Source organism: Balaenoptera acutorostrata, chromosome 17, assembly GCF_949987535.1.
Source record: "Balaenoptera acutorostrata chromosome 17, mBalAcu1.1, whole genome shotgun sequence".
NCBI lineage: Eukaryota > Metazoa > Chordata > Mammalia > Artiodactyla > Balaenopteridae > Balaenoptera > Balaenoptera acutorostrata.
Window position 1 is genome coordinate 79,375,225 of NC_080080.1, and position 18,458 is coordinate 79,393,682.

General features: G+C 53.3%; 1 protein-coding gene across 1 annotated transcript; it reads right to left on the bottom strand.

The window, feature by feature from the left end:
- Positions 1-15,737: 15,737 nt before the first annotated feature.
- On the bottom strand, positions 15,738-18,213 carry SOX17 (SRY-box transcription factor 17). Its single transcript, XM_057531692.1, has 2 exons — positions 17,693-18,213; positions 15,738-17,106 (listed from the first exon to the last, which is right to left on the bottom strand). Exons 1-2 carry the CDS (start codon positions 17,997-17,999, stop codon positions 16,178-16,180), a joined length of 1,236 nt encoding a protein of 411 aa, XP_057387675.1. The 5' UTR covers positions 18,000-18,213; the 3' UTR covers positions 15,738-16,177.
- Between the last annotated feature and the right edge of the window lie 245 nt (positions 18,214-18,458).

Below are 18,458 nucleotides of genomic sequence, written 5' to 3' on the forward strand. Positions count from 1 at the left end.
GGTGGAGGGGCGGGCGACCCACGCAGTGATCCAGCCCAGGGGACCGCTGGGGACAGCCTTCGGGTTCTCCTGAGTGGCGTGAGTGGCACCGGATGCGGGGCCCACTGGGGAAGAGGAAGGGCTCCCTTCTTTGGCCCTTGGACGTCTCAGCCCTTAGCAGTGAACCCCTGAGTGAGGCGTGGCGCTGGCTCTGGGGGTCGGGGATGGGGGAGGCTCCTGTCCGGGGATGAGTGGATCGTGGCCTCTGGCTTTGAAGGTCCTTGGGTGGCTGGCTGTCTCTGCAGGGGTGCACCTCTCAGGGTCTCCGGGGCAGTATTTTTGGAGACTGTGACACTTCTCTGGAAGTGTCTGGAAGGATTGGGGCTTCACTGAGGCTGTGGGTTCACTGCCCAGGGCAGGGGTTCACTGCCCAGGGCAAGAGGAGAGTGGATGTGGATTCACTGCCCAGGGCAAGAGGAGAGTGGATGTGGAGAGAACCACATCCCACAAGGATTGGGGAGAACCCACGTTTCCATGTCCCTGCAGGGCTCTCCTCCCTCCTGGGAAACTCTGCGGAAGCCACCACCTTTCTGAACCTGCCGTTAGACCTCAGGTCAGTAGTGCCCATCTTGACACAGGCATCATCCTTGTGCCTGCAGAACAGTCTCAAGGAACCTGGGCAGGGTTGCTCAATATTAGAAATAAAAGGATCTCTCTGGAGGTCAAGTGTGGGAAGTCAGGCACCTTCCAGGCTGAGCAGAGCCCTAACCAAAGCCTGAGGCTTTGCCGCAGCTCTCAATATGGAGCTGATAGGAGGGGGATAAAATGGTTTCGTTAATAGTGATTTTTCAAGTTTAGCACCTAGTGATCGAGAACAATTATTTCAAACAGGAAGTTCTCAGAAGCAGGACACTGCTCGTAACACTTATCTGTAAACCCGTCACTGATGACAAAATTGATAAGGGATGCTCGTTCGCTTGGCCTTGAGCTCTTGTTGCTGTCGGCAACATGTCTGAACTCTGGATCTTTTAGAGTCTGTCATACAGAGTGAAGTAAGTCAGAGAAAAACAAATACAGTATGCTAACACATATATACAGAATCTAAGGAAAAAAAAAAAAAAAGGTCATGAAGAACCTAGTGGTAAGATGGGAATAAAGACACAGACCTACTAGAGAATGGACTTGAGGATATGGGGAGGGGGAAGGGTAAGCTGGGACAAAGTGAGAGAGTGGCATGGACATATATACACTACCAAACGTAAAATAGATAGCTAGTGGGAAGAAACCGCATAGCACAGGGAGATCAGCTCGGTGCTTTGTGACCACCTAGAGGGGTGGGATAGGGAGGGTGGGAGGGAGACTCAAGAGGGAGGAGATATGGGAACATATGTATATGTATAACTGATTCACTTTGTTATAAAGCAGAAACTAACACACCATTGTAAAGCAATTATACTCCAATAAAGATGTTAAAATAAAAATAAAAATAAATAAATAAATTAAATTAAATTAAATTAAATTAAAAATTTTAAAAAAAGAAAAAGGGGAGCATAGATGTAACAAGATTGGAGAGGAGTTGATAAATGTTGAAGCTGAGTGTTGATAAAAAAAAAAAAAAAATCCAGCCCCAGGTTTCCAGAGGGAAGTGGAAAACTTCCTTTTATCACTAGGAATTTCTGCCACTTCTTCCCAAGTCTGTTCCAGTCTGAGTGGGGTTTTCCTGTTTCACCATCGCTCCATTTTGCATTTCAATGGCAAGCTCCTTGCCTTCTGTTCTAACTTCCCTCCTTTATATCCCGGATGACATGATTAAATCCACTCCCACCGGCTGGCGGGGCGGCTCAGGAACTCTGCACTGAGAGGGTTACAGCCCTCCCTCCTCTGCTCCCCCTGCGGGGTGCCAGTGACCACGCGGGGTCCGCCCGGGTCCCCTGGCTGCACAGCCCCGGCGCCCTTCACCTCCCCGCTCCAGCAGCCCCGTCTGGCTCACGAGTAGCACCCTGACCCATATCATATAGCATCTTGGAAGTCCCTTCTGATTCCCCTCGCATTCTGGCTTCTCCTTCGTGGTTTTTTTTTCTTTTCTTTTCTTTATTTTCTTTTTTTTTCCCCAAGCCTAACAGCTCTCTCCAGACCTCATTTCCTCCACATCCGTCTCCATTCAACCTTCCAGCCAAAACCTGACCAACACTCCCTGGCCGTCTCGTCTGTCTTCCCCACGGCTTCCAAAAGCCCAGCTTTGAAAGCATTCTCCCGTCGCATTTCTCTGGGTCTACACTGGAGCTCTGCGCACGCAGCCCTGAAGACGGAACCCAGTCTGTGAAACGCCGTCTCATCTGGGCCTTCAACAGTGCACGGAGGCTCTCTGTCCAGAGCTGCTCTTCTCAAATCCAGGGCTCCACCCTTCGCCGCACCCCTACCATCCTCTCAGGTCACGACTCCACCCTGATTTTACAAAGAAAACAGAAGTCACCTCCCCGAGTTTCCTCAGCCTCTCATCCTCACCTCCCCCAACCTGCACTCAGAAATACCTTCTCCACCCCTCCCCACCTTCCCCACTTGGCCGCCTCTTCCCGCAAGGCCTCAGGTAAACATCAGCTCTTCCCTGGGGCCTCTGCATCCATAGGAAGTGCTCAGTACAGGTCAGCTATTATTATTTTTAACCCATGCCCCTTCACACAGCATCCATCACTCTGCCTTCTGCCACGACAATACTTTATTGCACTGACCACACATTAACAATTCTTTATCTACATGCCTTTCCCGCATATAAAACCACAAGCTCCTTGAGAACAGGGAATGTAGCTTTGTTCATCTTTGGAAACAGTCGGGTGCCTGGCATTTAATAGATGCTCAATAAACATTCAATGAAATAAATACATAAATAACTGACTTCTCGGGTAGCTCTGATGTCACTATTTCCGTCTATTTCCTAGCCATGATCAGAATCACCTCAAAAGATTTAAAAATGTTAAACACCCTGACTGCAGGCCAAACCAATTTGGTTAGAATCTCTTAGGGGGAGATCAAGCCTCAGTCTTCCTTCTGAAAGACTGACTGCACAGTGCAGCTCGCTTTGATAATCACTGGCTTGTGGGAGGCAGTGGACTCAGAAGATTTAGAAGGTATCGAATTCTCATATGTTGTACTACAGGAAATGCCTGACCGTAATCTAGTAAGAAACAAGCAAACAAGAAATTGATTCGTGAAGTGTTAAACAATAACGAAGTTGGGGTGCAATCAGTGGAAATGCCCAGTGGGTGGGGGGACGATTCCAGCACCAGGGCTGTACCAGCTCAAGTCCGTCAGGTTCGCAGCCTTGGCAGTCCAGATACTCCTTGTTCATTGCCCTGGTGCCTCCTCTCAGCCAGCATCATGGTTCCCCAGTGCTATCACACCTGTGCTTCTAAGTCGACCATTTACAGGACTTTGGAGAAAAGCAAGATAACCCCGGCGAGTTGGAAGGGGCAGGCTGTGTGGGGAGGTGAAGAGCAGGGCAGATGTGGCCACTAGGCAAAAATGAGCCAGAACTGTCCAGTGGCTCTTCTGAGATGACTCTGTGTTTGCTCCTGAACTTGGCATGCTGTAAGTCATGAACGGTCCCTAAGAAGTCAGTGTGGATAAGGGATCTAGGATCGGACACTCCAAGTGGGGTGTGTCGGCCTTGTCTGGGGATTTGCTGGAAATGCAGAGTCTCGGCCCTCCTCGGTCATAATTTGCATTTTACTGAGCGAGAGGCAAGCACGCTCACGTTTGAGAAGCTCTGCTCTAGACCAGACCCGATGCAGACGCGCTGCCCTGGCCTGTGACTCAGCATTGCTAACAAGCTCTGAGGCAAGGCACGTGCTGCTGCCTGCTGCCGTGGGCTCCCCACATTCGCTACTTCCCTCTGGCAAGCAGAGGAATGGGCCGTCCTATCTGCAGCCTGCCTTCCCCCTGGGTATCTGTTAGGAATCCCTGGGTTCCAAGTGAGAAGGAAACCAACACCAAGGGGTTTAAACAGTACACGACTTGCATCTGCTCACATAACTGAAGAGTTCACAGGTCTGGCTCACGCCCTCCCGGGAGCCTGGACACTCAAGCTCAGTCCTGTCACCTGGAACGTGGGTTCTCTGGTGGCCCTGCTCTACCCCCATGGCGACGGCTTCACCTGCGCTCCACCGGGTGTCTCCCTCCCCATCATGAGCGGGATCCCTGAGGTTGAGAAAAGCAGCAGCTAGCTGAGATTCCTTGCTGTCGTCCGTTACATTTCACACACACAGTATGGCAGTCAGCTTTATCCACTTTAGTCTGAAGTGCTGTGCTGAACTCCCTTCTGTGGAGCTGATTCTAGGAAAGCCTGGACTTTTTCTACCCCAGGAGACGCGGTCCCCACCCCTCCCCGTGGCAGCATCCACAGGCCCCGTGTCCTCTAGTTCTGTAGTTAGGTCTGGCCAAGGAGAGGTACTATCAGAAAGTCAGGAGAGCAACTGGATTTTTTTCCCAGGATCTATTTTCTGGCCCCATCCCGCTGGGCTCTAACTGGCATAGCTTCATTCCTCTTCCCCAAGCCAGAGCCGCTGGCTGGCAGGACCCCTAAGGCTACCATTACCCTGGGCTCCGGTAACCTCTCCCCCTTCCCAGGCACAGCTGATGGACGCCGCTCTGAGCTGCTGCCTGGTGTAGGAAGCTGCCAGCGTCTCCGCGGAGTCCCCTAGAGAAACGCTCTGTTTGCTCCTTGATCTTTGTCCATTCAGCGTTTGAATTATGCCATCTGTCTCCTGAGGGACCCCGACTGACACAGACGCAACTTAATTGTGCGGAAGAATATAAAATCTCCATATGCGGAGAATCTTTTTTAAGCTTCGTTTACAAATTTACAGGTGTCAATAACCAAGAAGTCTAGGAACAGTGATTTGAAATGCAGAAGATACACAATAAATGTTAAATGTTTAAAACCAACTGGGATGAGATAACTTTCGAAGAAAAAAGTGCTTTCTACCCCGGTTCATTGATTTTTCACTTTATAAAAATAATCACGCTTTCAGGTCAGAATAAGGTGCACCTACAGAAAATGGGGAACGGTGGGCGGCTGTACATACACTGAAGCAGAGCACATCCTGCACCGCCTCCTCTGAGGTGGTAACAGTGTTAACCGTTGTTCTTACCGGCATGTTCATGCTGAGAAAGACAGGAAAGTTTCACAGACTGTGACGGTTAAAGTTCACGGTGATGGCAACGGAACTCCGAGGACAGAGCCCAGGCCTTCAAGCCAGCACCGCAGCTGAGCGCTCCGCGGGGATTCTGCGGGCTGTGCCCGCGCGGTCCCGCAGGGCAGCGCCTCGGGCGGGGGCGGCTGCGACTGCATCCGGAGCCCATCGCGCCGTAGTTCGTGTGCGGGACGCTGGGGGGCGTCAGGAGGCACACCCCCACCCCACCCCCGGCACCGCGGGGCGCGCGGGCTCCGGGCCCCGCCGGGGGTGCAGAGGCCCGGCGGCCGGACGGTCCCCGGGCAGTGGCGCGACGAAGAAGGCGGGGTCGGGCTCCACGCCGTCCAGCGGGGATGTGTCGGGCGTGGGCAGCGGGTAGCCGTCGAGCGGAGACGCGCCCAGAGCCTGGCAGGGACGGGGGGATAGGTCCCGTCGCCCGGCCGGTCCTGCAGGGCCCAGCGCAGCGCCGCCTCCTCCAGGAAGGCCGCCCCTCCGCCCGCGCCCGCCTCGCTGCGGACCGAGTCGCTCCCGGACCCTCAGAGCGCGGGCCTCCCTCGAGCCGGCGGGAGGCCAGCAAAGCGGCGCCCCGCACATTCCATCATCCGCGTGAAGACCGTGGGGAGGTTAATATTAACCATCTTGCCTGACCAGGAACACCAGGACTCCGCCAGCCCGTGTGTGCTGCGGCCGATTTCACCCACCGCCACCGAATCGGCTTCTCGGGACGCGGGCTCAGTCCGGAGATACTAGGGTCCCGGAAGGGCCAGTGAAGCCCCCCCCCCGGGAGGCCAACCCCTGCCCCAGACAGGCGGGCAACTTAGGGAGGGTGACCAGGAGCGAGGACCGCCGGCGGCGTTTTCTATCCACCGCTGGGCTGCCAGCACCCCTGGGATCCGATACGGAAAGAACCGGTCCTGTTAAAGATTGCACTTGGGACGCGCACGGTTTCTACCTCTTTCGTCTCGGGTGAGATGTGCTCTCCCACCGGGTCCGCTCTATTTTAAATGCAGGTCCTCTCCGTTCATGTTCACAAACCCAGTCTTTGCATGAGTGTGAGGGAGCCTTAGGACTGTAATTGTACATTAAAGGATTAGCCAACATACAAACTTACATGGGACTGGAGACGGAACAAGTGGGCCTGACCCCGCGGAAGAGCGAAGACCACCAACCAGGTAAACAGAGGTTCAGCTTCTAGGAGCACAGGAACACCATACATATATAAACCTGACAAGGCAAGCTGCAGACTAGTAGGGAAAATGTGATCCCACTAGTGGGGGTGGCGGGGAGAGGAAACCCTACGTGTCTTTATGATTGTGTATGCAGGGAAAACAAGTGCAAGGGAAAACAGGACTGGGAAGCGGTCACTAGTTTTCCCTTGATGTTCTGCTTAAATTTTTTTATGAAAAAAAGAGGAAATTAAAATTTTTAATGACGCTATTTACGCAGAAGACAAATGATTTTGCATTGGTAAGATGAAAATAAAGCCTGGCCATTTTATTCCTTCTTTAAAAAAAAAAAAAGCCAACTCTCCCTCAACTTGCAAAGACTGAAAGCAGAATGAGCTTGAACTCCTCACAACTAGAGGTCACGTCTCCTGGCTTTTCTAACACCAACTTCAGCATCGAAAAAAGACCTCAAGACAGAAGCCTGTATCACTTGAAATTTAAAGCTTTGCACATTTTTCTGAAAGGTATTGTTGAATGCATTTCCAGCTTTGTTAATGATCAGCAGTTTTATCTAAGTCTCTAAATTTCTTCCCTGAAAAAATAAAGAAGGAATCAACTCCCTGTTTGAAAACTTGGAATAAGAGCGTTCGAGTTTTCTTTTTTACAGAACCTTGCCTGATTAGAGGACGCCTTTAAAACCTTTCCCAAGGCCACAAAATTTTGTATTCTTTCTCATGTACACCTGGAGATGGTGAACAGTTTGATCTTGGGCCTAATTTCATCTCGCGCCTCCAAGACGATTCTGCACCTGCCAGTCGTTTCCCTACGTGTAAAATTCGCGGTACAAGCGAGTTCTTAGAGGTAGAGCCACGGACCCAAGCAGTGGTCAACCCACGCGGATTTCTCCGAGCCCGGCCTTCCTCCCGCAGAAGCCCCCTCCTCGCACTCCCTCCTGCGTTCCCGGCGCCTCCCCGGGCGGCCGGCGCAGCTCCGTGTCCTGCGGGCCCGGGGCCCCGCGCGAGCAGCCCGCGCTCCGCCTTAGCCACACCTCGAAGATGCCGGATGGAGACTCGCCCTCCGCTCGGCCTGAGGCCCCAGGACGGCGTCCCGCCGCCGGCCGCCGCCTCGCGCTTCACCTTCACGTCCCCGACGAGGCTCAGCCTGGCGGTCACGGCGGGCAGCGCGCTCCGGGGCTGGCTCTGCTCGTCACTGGCGTACGCCGCTTCCGGGCTGCTCATGGCGCTCCAGCCCTGCCCGGCGCCCCGCGACCCTCCGCCGGACACGCCGCCTCCCCCCCCCCCCACCGACCGGGGGGAAGGGGTGGGGAGGGAAATGCGCCGCGGGCCGCTCGCGCCCCCCGGCCGGACCCCATCCCCCGGTCCCAGCCCGCGGCGAAGCCAGCGCCCCCGCCGGCCCAGTGACACCGCGGATGCCCCCGGGCCTGGGGGCCTTTACCGCACAGACGTGGCCCTTCGAGAACCCCAGCTCCCGCCGCCGGCTGCACCCGCGAGGCCGAGAACCCGGGCGCCGGGCACGGCGACGCGCGGCCGCCGCTCACTAGGGCGCGGCGGACGGTTACGGGTTTACTTTTCCCCTCGGCAGAAAGTCACAGGCCGAGACCCAAATCCCCTCCCCGCCTCGGAGGAGAGTCAGTCCCGGACGTCACGTTTGGACCTTCTGAGGTCCCCCCGCGCGGCAGGCCCGCTCCTGAACGATACAAAAGGCAAACCCTGTGAGCCAGAGTCGCCGCGGGCCGCGCACACCGGCGCTGCGCGGCCACCGGGGCGCAAAGCCACGGGCGCGAAACGCCTCGAAGCGAGCGCACGGCGTCGCGGTCTTTCTGTGCCGGTCAGCAGGGTGGCCGTGCTCTCCTCCACCCGCACCAAACCTAAGAGCTTTTACCTTCTAAGTTGCAAGTCACGGCGGAGTCTGGTTGACATGCTCGCCTGAATTAGTAGCAGTCGGAGTGCGGTTCCCGGCGAGGGGAGCGCGGCGCCCTCGGCTTCCAGCGCCTTCTGGGCCCGGAGACGCCCGCGCGGGAGGGACTCGCCGCCGCCTCCCGGGACCTGGACCCGCGCGCGGCGGAGGGTGGAGGTGGGCGTGGAAACCGACCGCCGAGCTTAGGGTTTGACCCTTGACACGATCTTATTTTTTCTTTGTGTAAAGGTTTAGGGACACTACTTCTCTTTCCCAATGGGTGTAAGAAGAGACCGAACCTAAAAATCACAGCCAAGGTGGGACGCAGTCCTGATTGGGATTGATTGAAACGCCGTGAAGCGGATGCTGTTCCATTAATAACACGTGCATCACTATTCCATCTGCCCCTTCCCCCGCCACACCCAGAAAATTTATCCCAAAATATCCACCTCCGCCGGAGAGAGGGGAGCTGCTGGGAAAGATGCGGGCACCGGTAGCCTCACATTTCACAGTGGGGAGTCAAGGCTTCCCGCCTTTGCGAGGAAGCAAGAAAAAGGGTGTGTTATCCCAGTACCTTAGAAGGCAGCGGTAATCAATAGAAGAAATGGAAGTAAGGCTGTAACTATCATTACGTTCGGTAGATGGAGGAACGCAGGACGTACTTGGCTATTATAACAGGAAGTCAGTGTCTAATACTGATAAACATGGAATTAGCCTCAAAGGCATGTTAATTAATGAACCGCCAGAGGAACAGTTACTAGTGTAGGTAAAGTCCAGTTCGAGCAAAAGAGGGGCAGGGGGATTGACTAACACGTGGAACGGGGGCTGGGGAGGGAGGAGATCTTCCCACAGCTCTTAGTTTATATTACAAGCCCCTCTGTAATGTTGCTTTGCTGTTGTTGTTGTGGGCTTTTTTTTGTAAGCATGCACATCATTTTAAATTTTAAAATTATTTTAAACGAATAAATAAAACTATACACTTCCCATGCCCACAATCCTTTTGCTGAAACAACGAACTTGATTTTCTATTTTATTTCTCCCTTCTGTAGTCTCCCTTTGCAGTTTAATATTTTTGGTGTATGTGTGTGCACCTACGATCCCAAGTATTGTTTTCAAACATCCAGACAGATTTCTTAAAATAAGCAGAAGAATCCACTATGTAGGGAACAACTATAAAACTCTTCATTTCATGGCTGTGTCAGAATTTTCTTCTCTTCACCCCCTCCACCACGGCCCTGGGGAAATAACTTCTGAAGACTGAGTGATTCAAAGTCTAGGGTATGAAGTTTCAACATTACTTGGAACTGCTGAAAGCCAGAATTTATTTCTTCATGTGAGGCCCTCCCCCATTCCATTCTGCTTATTCATCCTCAAGAATTCCAACCCTGTTCAGTCCTTAAAAAGTAAATGACATGGAAATGTGATTCAGGACTTGAGAAACTATGATTGGTGGGGAAAAGGGCTGGACTGAAAGGTGAGTATTAGCAGACTTGACATTGAGCTCAGTGTGTCCCAGTGAACTGTCCCTTTATAAAGACCTTGAGATTTTCATGCCAAATGGGAGTTCATGTGAATTGAGGCATTCTATATGAAGCTCTTCTTCAAGTGACAATTATTTCTATTCTCATTTTATAATCACAGAGGCTGAGCTGCCCAAAGCTTGGAGTGAAACACAGATGGTCTAGGTTTCCAGCTCATATGGGCAAACTTAAAAGACTGGGAAATTCTCCATCCACTAAGCAAAAGCATCAGGGGAAGCGAGTTACTGTTGTTTCTCTTTCCCAGTGGAATAACGAAATTAAATCCCCCAAGTCTGCTGGGAAAGACAGAGATCCATAAAATCAAAAGGTCGAGAGGGGAGAGAGAAGAGAGCGCTTCCTGTGGCCCTGAAGCCATCCTTAAACACCAGCCCATTCATCCCTACAACGATCCAGTGAGGGAGACAGGGCTTTTATCATTCTCCCTACTTTTTACAGATGAGCAGACCAGAGACCAGAAAAGATTAGTGCCTTTCCAAACTCACAATGATCTGGTGCTGAGCCAGGGGGAACTTCTGACTCGAAATGCAGAGTCTTCTCCTTTTGGAACACTACCGCGTATTCAGCCATTCTCTGCTCTGCTCCAGTAGCTTATGCTCTGTGTTGTTGAGTCTGCTGTCCTGACACATATTCAAGAAGAAGGAGTTCTAGCCACTGGGGACTGTCTCAAACAGAAGAGCGACAAAGCAGGAACTCCCAGTTCCTTCGGAAAACTGAGGTTTTCAACGGAGGTACCAAGCCAGTTACTCAGTCCATTTCTGAGCACTTACCGGGTGCCAGGTCAGGTGACATGAAGTGAAGAGACAGTCCTTGCCCCTGGGGCACTCCTTGTGGCCACAGGAATCAGACAAACCAGAACACTGCTAACCATTCTTTTCCTTGCCTAACAAGAGATCAGGTATGTGTGAGGGCACTGCCCATGACCCTGGAGAAAACTGGGTCCACAGCAAGGCTACTGCAACTTATTGATACTCATCTGAATATCCACCCAGAGTGTAACTTCACAGATCATCTTTCTGGGCAACATCAGCTTGGGGAATACTTGTTATGGTTTCGACCCTGACAAAGCGTCCAAGACTTTGACTAAAGTGGAAAGAAGATCCTCAAAGCTAAACTGTCTTCAGCAAGAATAAGATTAAAATTTTTTTTCTTGGGTTTCCCTGGTGGCACAGTGGTTGAGAATCTGCCTGCCAATGCAGGGGACACGGGTTCGAGCCCTGGTCTGGGAAGATCCCACATGCCACGACTGGGCCCGTGAGCCACAACTACTGAGCCTGCGCGTCTGGAGCCTGTGCTCCGCAACAGGAGAGGCCGAGATAGTGAGAGGCCCGCGCACCGCGATGAAGAGTGGCCCCCGCTTGCCGCAACTAGAGAAAGCCCTCGCACAGAAATGAAGACCCAACACAGCCAAAATTAATTAATTAATTAATTAATTAATTAATTTAATTAAAAAAATTTTTTTTCTTTCATTCAACCAAACTGTTGTTTGGACCTGAGCTTCAGAGAACGTGTACATTAAAGAACATTATTAATAAGGTAGCAACAACTTCTTTAGCACTTGCTGTATACTAGTGCTAAGAAATTTTATATTTTGCTAAGAAGTATTGTTTTATTATTTAAATACTATTTTGTACTGCCCTAAGAATTTTTAACATCCAGAATCTTGAATAAAGCTGGGAGAATTGCCAGCGGTGAGGGTTCAGTGTTTGTGTAAGGGGGACAGTGCAAATTGATTCACACGAAGCTGTCTAACGATTCAGGAGAAAGCACACAACTTTCTCACTAGAGGGAAGGTCGGGGTAGGGGTTTCAGTGAAAAATTAAGGAGATGCAGCTTGATCCCAGGTCAGGGGACCTGAAGGAATGTTCTTCAGGCCACAGGTTCATCCTGTGGAGGAAGGAGCAGAACATTCCTCATCCTACTCCACCTGGGTGGTCAGGGACACCAAAGCCACTTTTTCTCAGATGAATGAATATTCGGGATTCAGAAGGAAGCACCTCGTAAGCAGGAAGAAAAAAATCTATGCTGAAATAATGGATGCAAAATCTCTCTCGCCCAGCCAGTGTTGTCAAAACAAATCAAAGGGGAATAGGAGGAAGGGAATGTTGAACATATATTATGTGACCGGCACAGTTCTGAGTATTAAAAACAAAATGAAATGGGACATTTAAGAACGTCAGACAGCGATGATACCTTTTGGTTCCTAGCACCCACTCCATTTTCTCTGAATTCCTTTTGCTTGTATGTGCTTTTCCTGACATCAGCATAAATGTACAGAAGAAGCTGAAGTCTTTTGCAGTGTGATTCAGATTAAAGGTGCAGTCATCTTCTGAGATAAGAATAAGAGGTAAAGGAAATAGTTTCAGTGGGATATTGTCTCATAGCTGCTTGTATAAGGAGCTTACACGTTTATTTGTAGCTTATCAGACCTGCCCTGGTAGCTTTAATAGAGATCAGGCAGTATCTCGGTGGGAAAGAAAATACCCTCTTCTTTTTCTGGGTCCCTCAAAGGTGCGTAGACTCTCTGCTGGCATCCAATCTGGATATCTCAGCCCATGAAATGGTTGGATTCCTGCCTCGTGACACACTTCTCAGGTACCTCCAAAGTAAAGATGGGGTGGGAAGGAGCAGGGGGAAGCAGTGTATCCTTTATGTATTTGCGCCCAAAAGAAAACCATTAAAAACTGAGAGAAATTTAATCTTTTTAAAAGATCAGTCACCAGCTGGTACCTGTGGTCACTTCATCCACGTCTGCTTGAGGAGAGGAGTCTATGCATCTGGTGACACCACAGTCATCCAACCTAAGTCAAGTTTGACATTCTGTTCCTCACTTTAAAACTATTGATATATCTGACAGGACCCAAAACTCTTTTCCTGATTTTTTCCACCAGTGCCCACATTCCTATACTTCAAAATAAGAAAGGGTCATTTAGGATAAAACCCATGTCAATAACCTGTTGCTAAGTTAACAAAGCTCCCCAGTACTTCCTGGTTTACAACAACTATCTTTTTTTTTTTTTAAATCTCTCCCACCTGTGAATTGCCTGCGTTTTTTTTTTTTTTTTAAATCTCTCCCACCTGTGAATTGCCTGCGTTCGTCTGGGCATCTGTTCTTCTGGCCTCTCCTGCGTTCCAGTCGGCAGGATGGTCGCAGGAGATGGGAGCCCTCCCTTCCCAGGCAGGCGAGTGGTCTCTCCTCTCCGTGTGGTCTCTGCACGTGGTCTCACCACCTTGGTAGCTGGACTTCCTATGCAATAGCTCAGGGCTCTTGGGAGTACAAGAAAGAGACTCTGCCTAGGTTTCCTGAGGGTTGGTCCTGGTTGCCGGCACAGCCCCACTTCGGTTGCATTCTATTGGGTTAGAGTAGCAAGTCCAACCCAGATTAAGTGTGGGAGGAGTTGATACAAGGATGTAAAAACCCAAGGTAGGGAGATAAGCCACCACCCACCAACTGCACAAAGGGAAAGACCGTATCTTCATCTGGGCAGGGCATCACAGTTGCCTTTGTGAGAGGGACACAACCCTGTGTTCCTTGATTCAACTCAGTAACATGAGAGGATTCTTGAGATGTCCCTTTGTGTTTTCAAATAAAGGGAAACTACCTTTTTGCTACAACGCTTGAGTGCCATGCTTCCCAACAAACCTTCTCCATCAGGGCTTCTAAACCTGAGGGCTTCGGATTCCTACAAACTTCGGATGAGTTATGAATTGCCTAAAACTATGTCTAAAGTATTGCACATGTGCGTGTGTGTGTGCTCCCTGGGAGGGCATTCCTAGCTTTCCGTAGACTATCATCTAAGGCGAATTCAAATAAGCATGACAACTAAGAGTGCTTACAACTCAGGAGAGCCGCCCTGAGTTCCACCTCCTGACATACTTCTAAAGTATCTCAGAAGTAGAGATGGGGGGAAAGCAATGGATCTTTTATGTATTTGTTTCCAAGGTAAAACAAAAACCAGTCACTAGCTGGTACCTGAGGTCTTCATCTGAGTCTGCTTGAGGAAAAACAAGGGATGGATGACATGCCTCTGCCTCCAAGAATTATTGTGAGGACTAATGTCCCTCCATTGGGGGTTAAAGGCATTGGAAATGCTGAACAATTTTAGCTTATTTTCCCTCGTTCTTTGACCTGTCCCTGGTGAGCAGTTAAGAATGTAACGTCACAGGACTTCTTCCCTCAAGCACTTTCTTTTCTCCTTTCCTCTTTACCCTGTGTATCTTCTGAATTATTTTATTTTATTTTTGGCCGCACTGCACCTGCACTCAGAACTTGCCCGACCAGATATCGAACCCGTGCCCCCTGCAGAGGAAGCGCAGAGTCTTAACCACAGAACCACCGGGGAAATCCATATCTTCTTAACTTTGTTGAGAGGCAGCAGCAAAGGATACAACTGAGTCTCCTTGAGCCAACCGAGTATGCACTAAAATGCCTGGTGTGAACTGAACTGGCGACACAGCCTTGAACCTGAGCGAGTGAGGTACCTCTGCTCACTTTATCCACCAGGAATGTAGGAAGCAGAACCTGTCTGGGGTCAGAGGAAGAAAGAATGGGAAAGGCTAGGGTACCATAGGCAAATAAACTGGATTGGAGGATAGCCAGAACCTGGAGTGAACGTTTTCATTTCAAATGTTTAAGGTGACCTCTGTTACACCTAACAAAATAGAATTACCTTTCCTCACTGAAACCTTCATCTGAAACATTTCTAGCACCCCAGAACCCTTTGTAAAAAACACACGCCCTGCCATTCTTCAAGAGAATCCAGCCAACCATGTCAGCTCAGATAACCCTCAAGATAAATGCTTTAAGCCATCTTCCTACCCCTTCCTTTTCTCTATAGCATTTATCAGCATGGAGAATGAGACAGTTTCTCACCACCAGAATGCAAGTTCTCCCAGTGCCCACGGGCACACCCTGCACAAAGGAAAACAAATTTGAAAGAGTATGTTGTCAGAACTTGCAACACCAAGCTTTCACCATGTACACGGCAGGTGAGGGCTCTGTGCCTCCTTGCCTCACTTGCAGAATGGGGAGAATTGCACCTAACCTCACAGGCTCGATCAGGCTCAAATTCGGTACAAAATGGCACTGACGAAACACCTGGCACAAGAAATGCCCATTACGGGTCGTCTGTACCCATCCATTTATGTCTCATCCGCAAAGTGTGATGGGAAGGGCCACAGCAGTTAGCGCTGCAGCAGCGAGCAAGGCTGACCTGCTTCACAACCTGTGACTCAGTTTCTTCCCTGTAAGGGCAAGATAGTGATGCCCTAGGACTGCAGCTATAGCTGCATTTGTAAAGCACACTGCCTGCAAATCATCCCTGTATCCCCCCCCGCACCGCCCCAAGCTTAAGAACTGCTGGTGCCAGGACCTGCAGTGGACCCTGTACGCAGTTTATAGCAAAATATCACATTGAAATGATAGCTGCTAAGTTTCATTCACAGCTGAGGTCACAATGCACATTTTATTTTGATTAGTTCCTGTGACTCCTTCAAATTACTTTTAACCCAGCAACACTACTTCCCAAGGTGTAGATGTGTGATGATTGGTGAGTTCAGGGTTGAGAGGGAGTTTAAAGACTCTTGGTGAAATACAGACAAGAAAAAAGACAATCCAAAAGCCTCTTTAGTCAGATCTCAAGATTCAACAAGAAAACCGAAATTACCTGGATGTTCTCCTCTGATTTAGAAAGTGATATACTAAAATGGAAAATATTTAGAGTGTTACGATTCACCATTCCTTTGTAGGAACTAGGATCGCTTGAAATGTACAGTAGGCTCATTCTGTGAGGTTTTTTTCCCCTAGCAAAGACAACCTGGGACGCCCAGATGTTCATCTGAGGGCTTCTCCTTCAAGGCATTCAAGTCTACTATTACAGGAGAATGAGAAATATACAGTGACTATATATTTAGTGTCATCATTAAAATGTTGCTAATTCTATTAAATACTTAACAGAGATCTCAAAAATTGGCTTCTGTGACAGAGGCGCTAGCAGAGTGAAAAAGTAGGATTCCAGATTTTATTTATTTATTTCTTTTAAGATTGAAAAAACACACCCGGGATAAAATTTCTTAGATCAATAAAAAGCTTCGAGAAACGAGGCGAGTTGTTCCGGGACCCACTGAAAACTGGTGAACTTGAACTTGGAAATGGGGTTTTGACAACGCAACTGTGGGAAACAAGTGTCTGAACCAATCTTCAAACACCACCTCACATTTTTCTCCACCCCAAGTGTTCGAGTGGCAGACAAAATAAATTACCATAAATTATACGCCAAGGCAACTTCAAAACAACATGACACGACATGAGGCTGAGGATTTCCTTAGCTCCTCCAGGAAGTGTGTAACACTGTGCTTCTGGCCTGCAGGCTGGGTCGGAGGGGGCCCGTCAGACGTCGGGGTAGTTGCAGTAATACACCGCGGAGCTGGCGTCGGACACCACCGAGGAGATGGCCCCGTGGCTGTCCGCCAGATTCACGCCGGAGTCGTGTCCCTGGTAGGGGAGCCCCATCTCGGGTTTGCACACAAAGTGCAGGTACTGTTCGAATTCCGTGCGGTCCACCTCCCCGAGGAGCTCGGCCGGCTGGCCGGGGTCCGCGCCGTCCCGGCAGGGCAGCGCCTCGGGCGGCGGCGACGGCTGCCCCGGGCCCGGCGGGGGCGGCTGCGGCGGCATCTGGAAGCCGCGCCCGCCGCCCGCCGCCGCCGCCGCCGCCGGCGAGCCCATCGCGCCGTAGTACATGTGCAGGGCGCTGGGGGGCGCCAGGAGGCCCGGCATCGCGGGGCCCGCGGGCTCCGGGCCGAGCCGGGCGTGCAGGGGCCCGGCGGCGGGCGGCTCCGGGGGCCCCGCATAGTCCGCGGCCTGCGCGTAGCTGTAGGGCCCGGCGGCCGGACAGTCCCCGGGCAGCGGCGCGGCGAAGAAGGCGGGGTCGGGCTCCACGCCGTCCAGCGGGGACGTGTCGGGCGTGGGCAGCGGGTAGCCGTCGAGCGGGGGCGCGCCCAGAGCCTGGCAGTCGCGGTAGTGGCCGCCCATGTGCGGGGGCAGCAGCGGCGGGCCCGCGGGGAAGCCCTGCTCGGGGAAGGGCAGGCCCAGGCCGTCCATGGCCACGCGGCCGCCCTCGGGGCCCAGCGCGGCCGCCGGCGGCTCGGCGAGGCCGTGCAGGAAGCCGCCCTCCACCCGCTTCAGCCGCTTCACCTGCTTGCGCCGCCGCGGCCGGTACTTGTAGTTCGGGTGGTCCTGCATGTGCTGCACGCGCAGCCGCTCGGCCTCCTCCACGAAGGGCCGCTTCTCCGCCAGCGTCAGCGCCTTCCACGACTTGCCTGCGGGAGCGCGGGAGGTGGAGAGGCGCGCGGGCTTAGGGTCGGAGCCCCGCTCCCGGGCCCCAGCCGGTCCCACCGCCCCCGCCTCCGACCTCGGATTGTGCAGCCCGGGGAGGGAGGGGAAGGGGTCCAGGTGAAGGCGGACGCTGGGCCTGCGGAGACCGAGCACTCGGGGAAGACGCGAGGCCTCGGGTGCCTTCCCGTCGCCTCCTGGAAGCGGCTTCCCGCTCACCCGCTCGCGGCCGTCCGAGGAACCGAGAGCGTCCCCACCCGGGCGAGGAGCCGGGGGGACGGGCGCGACCAAGGCAGCTCCGCGGCAGGGTGCCCTCGCCGCCACTCCGACGCGCGGGGAAGCCGCCTCCCGGAGCCGCTGGACCCGCGCCCCGGCCACCCGGGGAAGCCGGGCGCCGAGGCCCAAGGCCGTTCGGAGACTCGGAGAGCGGGAAGCGGGAAGGGACCGAGGAGCCCAGGGAAGGACGCGGCGGCCGCGCACCCCCGGCCTCCGCCGGCGCCAGGCCCACACCCCCTGAGACTCAAGGAGGCGGCTGCACGACTCGCACTCTCTGGGTCCCGGGCTCGGACTCACCCAGCATCTTGCTCAGCTCGGCGTTGTGCAGGTCCGGGTTCTGCTGCGCCAGGCGCTTGCGTTCGTCCTTCGCCCACACCATGAAGGCGTTCATCGGCCGCCGGATGCGAGACTCGCCCTTGGCTCGGCCCGCCGTCCCGGCCGGCGCCCCGCTGCTCGCCGCCGCCTCGCCCTTCATCTTCATGTCCCCGAGGGGACTCAGCGACTCGGCCCAGGGGCAGGGGCCCAGCCCGGCCATCACGGCGGGCAGCGCGCTCCGGGGCTGGCTCTGCTCGTCACTGGCGTACCCCGCATCCGGGCTGCTCATGGCGCTCCAGCCCTGCCCCGCGCCCCGCGACCCTCCGCCGGACACGCCGCCTCCCCCGACCGGGGGGAGGGAGAGGGTGGGGAGCGAGAGAGGGAGATGCCCCGCGGGCCGCTCGCGCCCCCCGGCCCGACCCCGCCGCCGGCGTCCCTGGCAGATCGCAGCCCCAGCGCAGCCAGCGTCCCCTCCGGCCCAGTGACACTGCGGGCGCCCCTAGGCCGCGGGGCCTTTTCTGCACAGACGTGGCCAATGGAGCGACGGGGGCGGGCCGGGCCGGCGTCGCTAGGCCCACGCCCAGCTCGCCGCCCAAGTCCCAAGTCCCAGCTCAACCCCACGCCCGCCCTTTCCCCTCCCCCGCCCCGACCCCGCGCCCAGGGCTACACCTGCCCCCGGGAAAACTGGCTGGAGCCGGGCTTAGGCGCCACGTCCTCCCCGACCCGGGAAGGGGGACTAAGGAAAAAC